The 12,838-nt window shown below is 43.2% G+C and overlaps 1 protein-coding gene across 1 annotated transcript in view; it reads right to left on the bottom strand.

Annotated features, from left to right (window-relative positions):
- Positions 1-9,700: 9,700 nt before the first annotated feature.
- The window catches only part of LOC115100867 (cytochrome P450 2G1-like), a 39,654-nt gene continuing 36,516 nt past the window's right edge, over positions 9,701-12,838 (bottom strand). Inside the window, exon 9 of the mRNA XM_029619880.1 lies at positions 9,701-11,493. Within this exon, the coding sequence (XP_029475740.1) occupies positions 11,315-11,493 (179 nt within the window). The 3' untranslated portion in view covers positions 9,701-11,314. The remainder of the gene's footprint in view (positions 11,494-12,838) is intronic.

Here is a 12,838-nt window from a genome sequence, read left to right as displayed (position 1 = left end):
GTAAAACATTATCCAGGAGGATAGGGGATGAGCAGAGCTCATTATTTAGTGCCCACTGGCTGGTGAAGGCATCAACTGAGCCAGTAGACACAGTGAAAAAGTGCTCTGCTCAAAGGTGGGAGCGCACCAATGCCCAGAACAGGAGCTCGCAGTCCATGGGTACCTCCCAGTCCAGTTGTTGCCTCCTGCTCTTGTAGATGGCCATTTTTGCAAGGGCCAGGAGGAGACTGATGAGGTGGTCCCTTGCTCTATGAGCTGGGGTCCAGGACATAGTGCAACCAAAAATAAACATGTGGGGAGAGAAATGAAGCCAGAACTGCAGAAGCAGGTTTTTAAGGAAAATAAAAAGAAGTAAGCATGAAAAACAGACTCTGATATTCCACAAAAGGGACAAGATGGTGAGGAGTCCGTGAAATGGGCTAAAACTCACCCATGCTGAGGGCACCATGCAAAATTCTCCAGCTCAGATCCCCGTTGAGCCTTGGAATATACTGGGAATAGAAAGTTGCCCACTGGGGCTTCTCTCTGTCAGATGATAGAAGAACATCCTGCCAGATGGTATCTGGACAAGAGATGAGGGCTAGGATGCATAGTATGCAGCACGAGCATGTAGATCTTGCGCCTCGGGACAGTGCAGAAATGTGCCAGGATGAAATCAGACAACCTGGATGGGTTGTCTGGGTGGGGAGGCTAAAGGGGTTCACAGGGCGTGCAACTGATAAGCAGATCCAGATGCACAGGGCTCTGAGTCTGGTGGGGATGTCCGGTCTGCAGAACCCCCTCAAGGAAGGAGTGCTGATTGGGTGTTATTGTGTTCCTGATCTCCTGGAGCAAATGACGGGTGACATGAGGGGCTGAAAGACCCATGAGATGGGCTAGGTTCTCTGGCATCACCCACTCATGTTAATGGTAGTCCAGGAGATCCCTGACCTTTGTGATCCCGGCCAGCATTAGCCGATGGCAAACCAGAGGGGACTCGATGATCGCACCCAGGCATGGGTTGAAGAGCAGAAGCTCGACTAAAAACTCCACGCTCATGGCCACTGGGGCTTCTCTGGTCACAGAGATCAAGTTCTGGGCTTTAATCAGATCTTGATACAAGACTGACAGTCTCGAGAGGTTCCTGCCAGAACCTCTTGGATGAGTACAAAAAAGCTTCCAGTCATATTGTAGGTTGTACAACTGGTGAAGATACTAATAGGCCAGCATGTGCAACTGCGGAGGTGGATCTGCGTAAAGGAGCTTCTGCGGGGTCTGGAGGCAGAAAGTTTGGGCCTGGTTTTGGATACATATCAGGTCCTGCCTACCCTCTCCCAGTGGCAGTCTCAGAACACCAGCAGAGACCCAGTGCCTCCTGGCCCAGAAGAAATCTAGCAATCTCCTCTGGGTCTGGGCCAAGAATTCAGGGGTCAGACTCAGGGCAATCAACCGATGCCAGAGCATGCTTGTCACTAGCTGGTTGATTACTAAGGCCCTTCCCCTGAAGGATAGCAACTTGAGCAGACACATTCATGACCTCAGGTGAATGCCCACTTTGTCTTCCTGCTCGCACCAGTTGACAGGGGCCATGGTCTCTGCAGTCGACAGGTGGATTCCTAGGTATTGCAAAGTCTCCTCGCTGCAAGCTAGATGACGAAAAGCTTCGGGGAGCATATCCACCTGTCGTCCTTCTAAAATCCCACAACATTTGGCCAGTTGATCTTCACCAAGGACACGGCACAGTACCCCGACTGACACTCCTGCATCCTCACTAGATCAGCTGGGTCTCGGGCCATGAAGAGTACATTGTTGGCATATGCCGAAAGAGTCACCCCATCTTAGGATCCTGCAGCACCAGCCTGGTGAACCTCCTGCATAGAAGGTGCAGGAAAGGCTCGATGGCCAGTGCATACTGTTGCCCCAAGGGGCACCCTTGACACACCCGTTGCCTGAATGCCAGAGGTGCCATTAGGGACCTTCACAAGGCTGTCCCCATCTCCCCTGCTGAAATTGGGGAGATGGCTAAGTCTTCTGCTGATAGTGGTTGCATTGGGGTGGTAGCCACATTCTTATTAGATGCAGTCCCCTGCACGACAGAATTCGCAGAGGTAGCTTCCATATTCCTATCAGTCCCCTGCAAGTTGGATTTTGCAGGGATGGTTGCCAGTTTCTCATCTGAGGCAGTTCCCTTCAAGTTAGAATTTGTGGGGGTGGGAGGAGGGAGGCGAAAGCAGGAGGAGGGAGGCGAAAGCAAGCATTACCTGAGAAAGGCAGCGAAGTCCGGGGGTAAGCGGTGACTTGCCCCAACGGAATTTTGTTTAACATCTCGCTGCTGTTGTCAGATGAGGGGCACTTCCTGCTTCCGCTAGGAGGCGGGACTTGGACTACCTTCTATAAATTTTAACGCTCAGCCCGATTCAGACGAGGAGGGAGGCGAAAGCAAGCATTACCTGAGAAAGGCAGCGAAGTCCGGGGGTAAGCGGTGGCTTGCCCCGACGGAATATTGTTTAATATCTTGCTGCTGTTGCCCGACAAGGGGCACGTCCTGCTTCCGCTAGGAGGTGGGACTTGGACTACCTTCTATAAATGTTAACACTCTGCGGCGCGCAGCAGAGCCGGCGCGCTGCTGAAGCCGCGCGCGCTAAAGGGGTGCGCGGTTAAGCAGGGCTTTGCCGGGATTGCTGGAATTGCTGGTATTTTGGGACCCTCTTTTACTATTACTTGATAAGTATTGGAATTGTTGTTCACCTCCTAACTCCAAGAAGTGTTTCTCTTGAAAATTGATTGTTGTATGCAACTTCCAAAATTTTTTTTCTGTCTCTTTGAGTGTTTAAGGTTTGAATATTTACCGTAAACATGCCACACACTAAAAGGAAAGCCAAGTTGCGGCCTTCTAGTGATATGGCAATAGTAGATGCAGGACAAAAAACTGTTTTGGAATGGCTTGAATCCCAATCACCCCCTAGTGGACTGACCGCTGAAGGTAGGATACAAGGACGGTGTGATCCTCCTCAGGTCATAGAGGTACCATTAAGCCCGGGGGCACCGGTACCACCATCACCCCCTGGTGGAGTGGGTGAGATATCCCAAATACAGACAGGGGAAAGGCAGGAAGAAACATTAAACCCATCGGAAGTAGAAGATAGTTCCATTCAGCAAAAGGAAGTATTAGAACTGAATCAGAAACACCATGAGAAAGCCCAATTAAGTATTTTACAGAATTCCCCTAAAGAGTTTAGTACACCAAAAATAAACAAAATGGATAAAGAAAAGAATGGGAATATTAAGGTAGTTATTGATGTAGAGAATATTTCAAAGCCGGCATGTATCACCTTGGAAACACTATGGAATTACATGGTTAAACTAGACACATCAATTAATAAGTTAACCGAAGTAGTAATTCAGACATCCACGTCATCTGTATCAAATACTGCAGAATTAGAAAAACAGAAAAAGGAAGTGAATATATTAGAGAAAAGAGTATTACAAATAGAAAAGATACAAAGCCAACAAGTTACATCAGAAGAAGTTGTGAGTAGAAGATTGGAAATATTAGAAAATATTGTGAGATCTCTGAACATTAGAGTCAATAATTTTCCTATAATAAGAAAGATTAATCCAATTGAATTATTCAGGAACTATCTGATGCAAATATTAAAAATGTCTGAGAAAAGTCTTCCTGTTATTGTAAAGGCATTCTACTTAGGAGGAAAAAAGGTTAAAGTAGATCAGGATAAGAAAGTAGAAGAAGAAAAAGAACAAAATGAACAAGAAGTTATTAGTAATTCCATAGAATTGTCAGAACTTTTGCAAAGATCTCAGGATGAGATAATAGTTAAGTCTAGGGGACATTATTAGTCCAATTAGCTTTCTCTACAGATAAAGACCTAGTAATGAGATCCTTTTTTCAGAATAGGACAACCACCTTTTATGGGGATAAAATATGGATATTTCCAGATTTAATAAAAATAACGCAAATACGTAGGAAGAATTTTTTTACAGTATAGGAGGAAAGTCTTGGAAAAGGGTGGATATTTTAATTTGAAATATCCGTGTAGATGTGTAGTAAAACTGGATGGTAAAAACTATTCTTTTACGGATCCTGAAGGGTTGAAGGATCTTCTTGCATTATAATGTCCGGTAATGAATAAAAAGGGATCAATGGTGCATAATTACTATATGTATTTTTTTATTTTTTCCTTTTGGCCGTTTGACTCAAGAAGAAGCACTTCAAATTTCCTTCTTTATATATAATCTTATGAAAAGGATAAATAATTTCTCCTGTATGTTAGTTTATTATGTTAAATGTTTATTCATTTGATTATATTTACTAAGATGCATTTAATATGTATTGTTAACTCTTTGAATGAAAACAATAAAAAAGAGAATTCTAAAAAAAAGAATTTGTGGGGGTGACTGCCACATATTCATAGGGGGCAGTCTTATTTGAGGTGGATTCTTCTGATGTGGCTGTCTCATTCTCATCCAAGCATGTTCCCTGTGAAATATTATTTGCAGGGGTAGCTGCCTCAACAGTACTGGGATGAGGAGCAGACCTCTTTGGGATGGTGAGTGGAGAGATTGCATTTTCACCATCACTCTGGCATGTCCTGTTGGTTTTCTTTGTAGCTTTTTTTGGCATTCTAGAGGAAGTTATCAACTGGTTGCCATATTTGGCAGTAGGGGTTCTGGCTGTGATGTTCCTGGGGACCTCTGAGTTGGTTTTAGAGGGCTTCCCTATCAAGGCCTGCTGTTCCTCCACACTAGCAGTTATGTTGGGGTGATGGGCATCTGCAGTTTTGGCGGTGGAGGGGGTAGGCCCAAGTGGTGTCAATTGGACGGGTCCTAGCAAGGGTGGAAGGGATGCTAGGTACAGGTGGAGTTTGGGGTGGAGGATTTTGCAGCTGCCAAGGTGTTAGTAGCAGCTACTGATGAGGGGGCAGCAGAGGAGGGCAGCTCGGGGGTGGCAGACTTATTGGCTTTCTTTGCCTTGGGGCATACATTGCGGATATGCCCCACTTCCTGGTACAGGAAGCACCTCACGTCCTCTGTGCTGTAGTAGATAGTGTATGGGGTCCCTTCATGTAGGATAATAAGAGCCTCTCCATTTCCCTTCCCTGAGGAAGCTTCATGGTCACCTGCACTCTATAGAACAGGAAGTGGCATATAGTCCTGTGCCTGCACCCCAGGGGTATCACAGTGATGAGAGAGCGAACCTTAAGAACATAAGAAAATGCCATACTGGGTAAGACCAAGGGTCCATCAAGCCCAGCATCCTGTTTCCAACAGTGGCCAATCCAGGCCATAAGAACCTGGCAAGTACCCAAAAACTGTCAATTTCATGTTACTGTTGCTAGTAATAGCAGTGGCTATTTTCTAAGTCAACTTAATTAATAGCAGGTAATGGACTTCTCCTCCAAGAACTTATCCAATCCTTTTTAAACCCAGCTACACTAACTGCACTAACCACAACCTCTGGCAACAAATTCCAGAGTTTAATGGTGCGTTGAGTGAAAAAGAACTTTCTCCGATTAACTTCATGGAGTACATCCTAGTCTTTCTATTATCTGAAAGAGTAAATAACCGAATAACATCTACCGTTTCTAGACCTCTCATGATCTTAAAGACCTCTATCATATCCCCCCTCAGCCGTCTCTTCTCCAAGCTGAAAAGTCCTAACCTCTTTAGTCTTTCCTCATAGGGGAGCTGTTCCATCCTCTTTCATTTTGGTCGCCCTTCTCTGTACCTTCTCCATCGCAACTATATCTTTTTTTAGATGCGGCGACCAGAATTGTACACAATATACAGAGGCATTATGACATTTTCTGTTTTATTCACCATTCCCATTCTAATAATTCCCAACATTCTGTTTGCTTTTTTGACTGCCGCAGCACACTGTACCGATGATTTCAATGTGTTATCCACTATGACGCCTAGATCTCTTTCTTGGGTGGTAGCACCTAAAATGGAACCTAACATTGTGTAACTATAGCATGGGTTATTTTTCCCTATATGTATCACCTTGCATTTATCCACATTAAATTTCTTCTGCTATTTCGATGCCCAGTTTTCCAGTCTCACAAGGTCTTCCTGCAATTTATCACAATCTGCTTGTGATTTAACTACTCTGAACAATTTTGTATCATCTGCAAATCTGATTACCTCACTTATCGTATTTCTTTCCGGATCATTTATAAATATATTGAAAAGTAAGGGTCCCAATACAGATCCCTGAGGCACTCCACTGCCCACTCCCTTCCTCTGAGAAAATTGTCCATTTAATCCTACTCTCTGTTTCCTGTCTTTTAGCCAGTTTGTAATCCACGAAAGAACATCACCACCTATCCCATGACTTTTTACTTTTCCTAGAAGCCTCTCATGAGGAATTTTGTCAAACGCCTTCTGAAAATCCAACTACACTACATCTACCGGGTGCGCAGGTGACCCATTATTACTGCCTCAGGAAAATAGGGTGGCACATTTGATAGTACCATCTTGGTTCCAGGGACCACCAGAGACTTAACTGGTCTGAAGACCACCTCTACCACTATGCCCTTTACAATTGTCATATGTCCAGCATACGGAGGAAAAATACTATTCTTCCATACATCCTGCCAGCCACCACAATGGCTGCTGGACCCTCCACGTTGGCCAGTGCGATGACGTAGTCCTCTATAGTTGCCCCTCCCATTGCTGAACACCTTAACCCCATGCCTCCAGGTTAGCCTGTGGAAGGGGTAGGTGACATGTTGTATTGGGTATGGGGCTCTACTGCATGATCCTGGCTATTGTGCTCGTCCTACATCCCTCCTGGCAGAGCCACCAGCTGCTGCGCCTGACACCACTGCCACATAGGATCTTGTTTGCGCAGCAGTTTGACTGCAGCAGAAGTGGAGCAATGACCAAGGAGGAACTTGGGCTCTGAGCTTTGTCTTTAAGGTGTTTTATTAATTTCCCAGTAGTAGGGGCACAGCTTGTCTCTCTGGCTGGTGATGCAGCCACTTCTGAAGTGGAAGGAAGGGTAGTGTCGGCCAGAATGGCTACCTCAGTGGTGGAAGGAGCTGAGGCAGGAATGGTGTTTTCCGTGACTGGTGTAGTGGTGTCAGCCACTAAAGGGTCCCCTAAAATAGGGGTCTCTGCCCCAGCAGATAACCGTGCTGGGACAGGAATATTGTGCCCAGCAACAGCAGAGATTCATTATTAGCTGTTGCTGGGTTAGATGCTGCATTTTGAGGGGGTGCAGCAATAGGAGGTGCTGGGGGTGCAGCTGATGTTGTTGCTGCAGCTTTAGGGGTGCCAGCCAGAAAGTCACAGATGTTTTTCTTTGGTATTGACTTCCAAACGGCACCTTTTTTTCCCCCAGCTTTCTTAGGGCCTGCTTGAGGCTGCTTCTTCCCCATTGCCCAGGCTGTTCTTTCTATTGAGGTATAGGCAATGGGGACTGGGATTGAAGCAGCCTCTATTGAAATTAAAAGGGAGGTGAAAACGGTTGCTTAAAGGTGACTTTTCTTTTCTAATATATTTTTTTATTAATTTAAATATGTAAAAATAAGTGAAATGCCAGTGAAGTTTTAACTGAACAAGTGAACCTGTGCTCCAAAATTAAAAAGAGAGTGCAAAGGGGAGTAAGAAATACAAAAAAAAAAAAAAGGAAATAAAACTTACTTAGAAAAGAAGGCTGCTTGGCTGCTCCGGGAAGGCCTGCAGCAGGTGTCTGATCAGAGCTCAGCAGGGCTTCAGAGCTTGTAGCCCGGCTGAGTAGCTGAGCCCTTCCCCTCCCAGAGTTCCAGGAGCCTCAGTGATTAAATAAAAAGGTAAGAGCTTATTACTCTAACTTATAAAACTCATTGTATTTTCCACCTACCTTTGAGATGTAAACCGATATGATGTGCATTCTAATGTCGGTATAGAAAAGCTGTTAAATAAATAAATAAAACTAAAATAAAATTTTAAAAAGGCAATTGTTGGGGGAAGGGTTGAAATTAAATAACTAAATCAAACAAAACAGCAGAAATAAAACTCTTCCTTCTGCTCCAATGGGGAGGCTGAAGGAAAAAGCACAACAGAACTTAAAACTATAAAGCAAATAAGAAAGGAAATATGCCTTGAAATTAACTCTGTTCTGATTTAGTGAACTATTGCCCATATCTCCTTTCTACCTTTTTTGCTAAAATGTTAAAGTCATAGTTTTACAGCAATTACAGAAGTTCATTGAAGATAATGGGGTTCTTCAACCTTGTTAGTTTGTTTTTTAGAAATTTTTTTAATTCTGTTGACTCTCATTGACACTTTTAGAAGAGATTTGGAGAGGGGCCACGGCTTTATTTTGATTATGCTTGATCTTAGCGCTGCATTTGACACGTTGATCACACAATACTGATACAGCATGTACGTGTTTTAGATTTCGCAGGCCAAGTATTGAGTTGGTTTCAATTATACTTACATGAAAGAAAGCAATAGGTTTGGATTGGAATAAAGGGAAGTCCTCTGTATCTATGGCATGCACTCGGGAGTCCCTAAGGGAAGAGCTTTATCTGTCTCTCTATTTAACATCTACCTTGCCCCCATATGTGAGCTACTGTCTGGCCTCTGTGAGGGCTTCTGGGTGTATGCTGATGATATTCAGTTTTATATTCCAATTTGGAAATCATGGTCTGAAACTTATGAGACGCTGTCATCTTGTATGTGTGCGCTGACCTTCTGGCTTTCTGAAAATCGACTTGCTCTACTGTCTGGTCTCCACTGGTTACCGATCCAATAGAGAAATAGATTTAAATCTGCTCTGCTGGTATACAAATTGCTCACCCAACCATCATTTTCTTTGACTAATATGTTGCTTAAACCATATAATCCCAAAAGAGCTTTACATTCTTCACAAATGGCCCTACTAGAAATTCTATCTATCTGTGAAGCTCATTTGTCCAAGACTCATTGGTGTGCATTTTCAGGAGCAGCCCCCGAAATATGGAACAATTTGCCATCTGAAATGCGTTCATTGAACTGGTAAAGAATTTAAAGACGTTTTTAAAGACCATGCTGATTGCAGACGCCTATGGTGGAACTAACTAATTGACTGAATGTATTAGAACCATTGATCTTATTAAGTTCTTAATTGTGTTATAGTTATTTCTGTTTTAGTGATAGGTTTATATATTTCTGACATTTCTATTTTATGTTTTACCCTGTGTATTTGTTTTTCGATTACTTTGTGTGTGTCTTTGTTGTGAGCAACCCTTCTTCAAATCCCAACTTAATTATCAGCTCTTCCCACTGGAGGTGGTTAGAATATAGATGGAGTCCCAATATAGTATCAGAACTTAGTCCCGGATTTAATACACTTCCAGAATCTTCTTTAAATACCTTAGCTCCTTATACAGTGCCTTGTGGACCCTTCTCACTCCCTTTGTGTAACACTTACTAAAGCAGCAACAAAGTTCTTGTTACCCATGCTTTGTCTCCATTAGTTTCTTTCTTTTACTGCACTTTGCTGGGATCCTTCACCCAGATGAACCTCTCCACACGTCAGCTTCTTTCAGAATGGAAGACTTCACTTTCCCAATGATTTGGTTGCTGAGTCCAGAGTACCAAGGGCCATCAGCTCCCAGTGAGGCAAAAGTATTCCTTGAACCCAAAAGAGGAAAATTCAAGCATGAAGTAGAAAGGGTGGAATAAAACTTCCTTGCCTCCAAACAGAGGAGATAGTGTAAAAGTATTGTTAATTTAAAAATATACTTCCTCTGCAGTGGGTTGCCAGACAGCTTTATCTTCTGGAGGAGAGACAAAAGTTTGCCCGAATCTTCCCTAACACATCATCTAACATTACACAGCAGATACTCTCACAGGGAATCCTCAAAATTGGCATAAAAGAGTACAAAAGTAAGCTTAAAGGCTAGTTAGACAAGTCAAAGGGAGATTGACTCCTAAATCAGAAACTTTCTTACTCCTTTGCATGGTTTAAATAAAAGGAGAAATGTGGGGTTATTATGGCTTGGTATTTTTAAGTACAGTATTCCATGTGCAGTTGTGTTAAATGGTAAGTGCATTATCTAATTTTTAATTTATGTAATAACGACAGATGGCCCATTTCACCAGAAAAAATTAAGGGCTTGAGGACTCTCTATCAAATGCTGGGCAGAAGCATTCAATTTTCAGCACATATAAGCAAATTCTATGCAGCAAAAAAAAATTCCTTTTCTCTTTCTTTTTTGTTTTATTTTCAACAACCCAAAAGCAGACTGCAAGTTACATCTTGTCTCATGGCCAACTCTACCTTTCTGCCTGTCTTCAAAAAAAACCCATGTTTTCAAAGAGACAGCTGTCATTGGTAATCAGACTCATTAATATTTGATCCTTTGCCTATTATTGGCTATAGGGATGTGAATAGATAATGTATTGCTTACCTATGCTGCCTACCCCCCTTTATTGTATATCCTCACAGTGGCCATACTGTCTAGCAATGGCATAGCCTGGCTTCCAACCAATAAAACTCCATGTTTAATATATAATTGCGAGATACCAAAGTTTCTTTCCCATGGGACTTCAAAGGAAGAGTACCAGCCTCAATATACTATCTTAAACAAGAGCTGATTACCCTTCTTTTGTCTTTCAAATGAGCATTTGATCTCCCCTGACAATTAGGCATTTCCTGACTTCAAACAAAATAGCTAAGAGTTATCTCATGTGTTACTAAATGCACTCCTTAATTAGACAAGGGAAAATACAATTTAAAATAATAAATATTCCTAAGTCACTGACTCACAGTAACTAGGCATCTCCAGGTCATCGGTGATATGCTCAACCATTCCTGGTTTTACCCCAGTGCATCTCTGGTCATTTAGTTCCAATTTCTCTAAGGAAAGCAGGTGCTGCAAATCTCTAGATGCATTAGGGTAAAACTAGGACTGGCTCAGCTGTTCCCTAATAACATGGAGTTACCTGGTCACTTTCAGTCTACCTGCCAAATTACTTGGCTTAAACAGCCAGCAGAGCAGGAATCTGGCAAGCATGCACAGGGGTTGAGTTGCCAATTTTCTATTTAATGTTTCCAATTGTGTGCATTCTGTTATAAATCCACACTGATGTGTTGAATCCAGTTCCTTCCCTGAGAGTTGTCTCTGCAAATCTCACAGTCCTTTACTTGTATTGTAGGACATCTCAGTCAAAGAAGGATATGGATAAAGTTCAGCTGAATAATGTGTTCTTGAATTGATAGGTTCCTTTCTCGATCTGATCTTGTATAAACAGTGCCACGTGAGGAGAAAACCTGTGCTGGGGATACTGTTGGTATCCCATGGAGTTCATAGCTCCTAAGGCACAGCATTCATGTAGAATGTATTTAGCGTGGGCGCACGCACAGCAGATAAGGGCGAGGTGCATTGCCTGTCCTCAGTCCTGAACTGAGGTCAATTTCCTTTGGATCTTTTGTAGTCGTCAGAGTGAAGTTCTGCAGGATGGTAGTGAAGATCAGGAAGAGCTCCATGCGGGCCAGGCCTTCCCCGAGGCAGATCCGCTTTCCTGGGAAAGGACATCAGACATGGATAAGGTGCTTGGCATAGTGTAAAATCACTGAGCACAGGATCATGCATTGTATTATCACATTAGATTACTGCTGCAATGACTTTCTGCATGAGGGAGGAGAAGATGTTATGAAGCACTGATGCTCAAATTAACTCTTGTGCCGCTGTAAATGGTTTTTAGAATATCCCTCATTAATTTGCATGATATACATTTGAAGCAGTCCCTCCAATATATTTCTTGCATATTCAATAGGAACAGCCTAAAATCTTATCTGGTTAGTGGGGGCTGAGGATAGTTTGAGCATCACTGTTATAAAGTGTAACGTGGAGGCAGGTGGGAGAGGTCAGAGCAAGTTGTTTCCAACAAACACAGACCTCAATATTAAAAAAAGCTCCAACATTTCAGCACCTAACTTAGGCACCTATTTTCACCCATATTTAGGGGCCTGATTTAGGACGGTTATTCATTTGTCTAGATTTAGGATGCTAGGTTAGGTGCCTAGTGCTGAAAATCAGTGCTAAGTGCCTAACTTTTTTACCCCACCCTAAATCTGCCCCCATAGGCACCCACATTTTAGGCGCCTACATTTAGGAAGTCAGCTCTAGTAAATTTTCAAAAGGGCCTTAATACTCTTAATCTGCTGAATCAAAAGAACCATGTCTTTATTTTCTTTCTAAAAGCTAAGTGATTTGATTCTAATCTTATATCCTATGGCATGGAATTCCACAGTTCGGACTCCCGAGTTACAAACCTCCTTTTCCTATGAGCCGTCATCCTCACTTCCTTTCAGGAGGGAAACACACACAAAATATCAATCTGAGAACGCAAGTTGTGACTTTTTTTCTAGTAGGGGCTGGGAGGAGGGGCTTGGGGAGACCACTAGACCCCAAGGAATTTTTACAGATTTTGACCAGGGAAGAGGGGGAGAGGTGGGAGCTGGGGTTATTGGAAGGGAGGAGGTTTTGCTTGAGGTGGAGGGCTGGTTTTATGACAAAAGAAAGTGGTTTGATAAGGGGCGAGGCGTCACAAAGTCTTGCAGGGTATTAAAAAAATACTTTTGGGGTCGCCACTGTCTGGAGCGCAGCAAGAGATGGGCAAGGGACTCATAAGACTCCCTGGGAGAATTTTATCATTTTGGGGAGGAGGAGGTGATTTTAGGGCCTTGGGTCCCTTAATGTGATGGTGGCCCCAGCACAGTTGGGCCTCTATAGCACGAGTAGGCCCCGTTTCACTGCTCGATTTTTAAAGTGCATTTGTCTGACGATAAAAAATTTTGCTGTAAGGGGCTAAATATCACAGGATTCTCCCATCTGCCTCCCCCTCGCCCCCGCAATTATTTACC

Source organism: Rhinatrema bivittatum, chromosome 11 (assembly GCF_901001135.1).
Source record: "Rhinatrema bivittatum chromosome 11, aRhiBiv1.1, whole genome shotgun sequence".
NCBI lineage: Eukaryota > Metazoa > Chordata > Amphibia > Gymnophiona > Rhinatrematidae > Rhinatrema > Rhinatrema bivittatum.
Note: the sequence above shows the minus strand (reverse complement) of the source record. Positions and strands in the feature narration are given on the sequence as shown.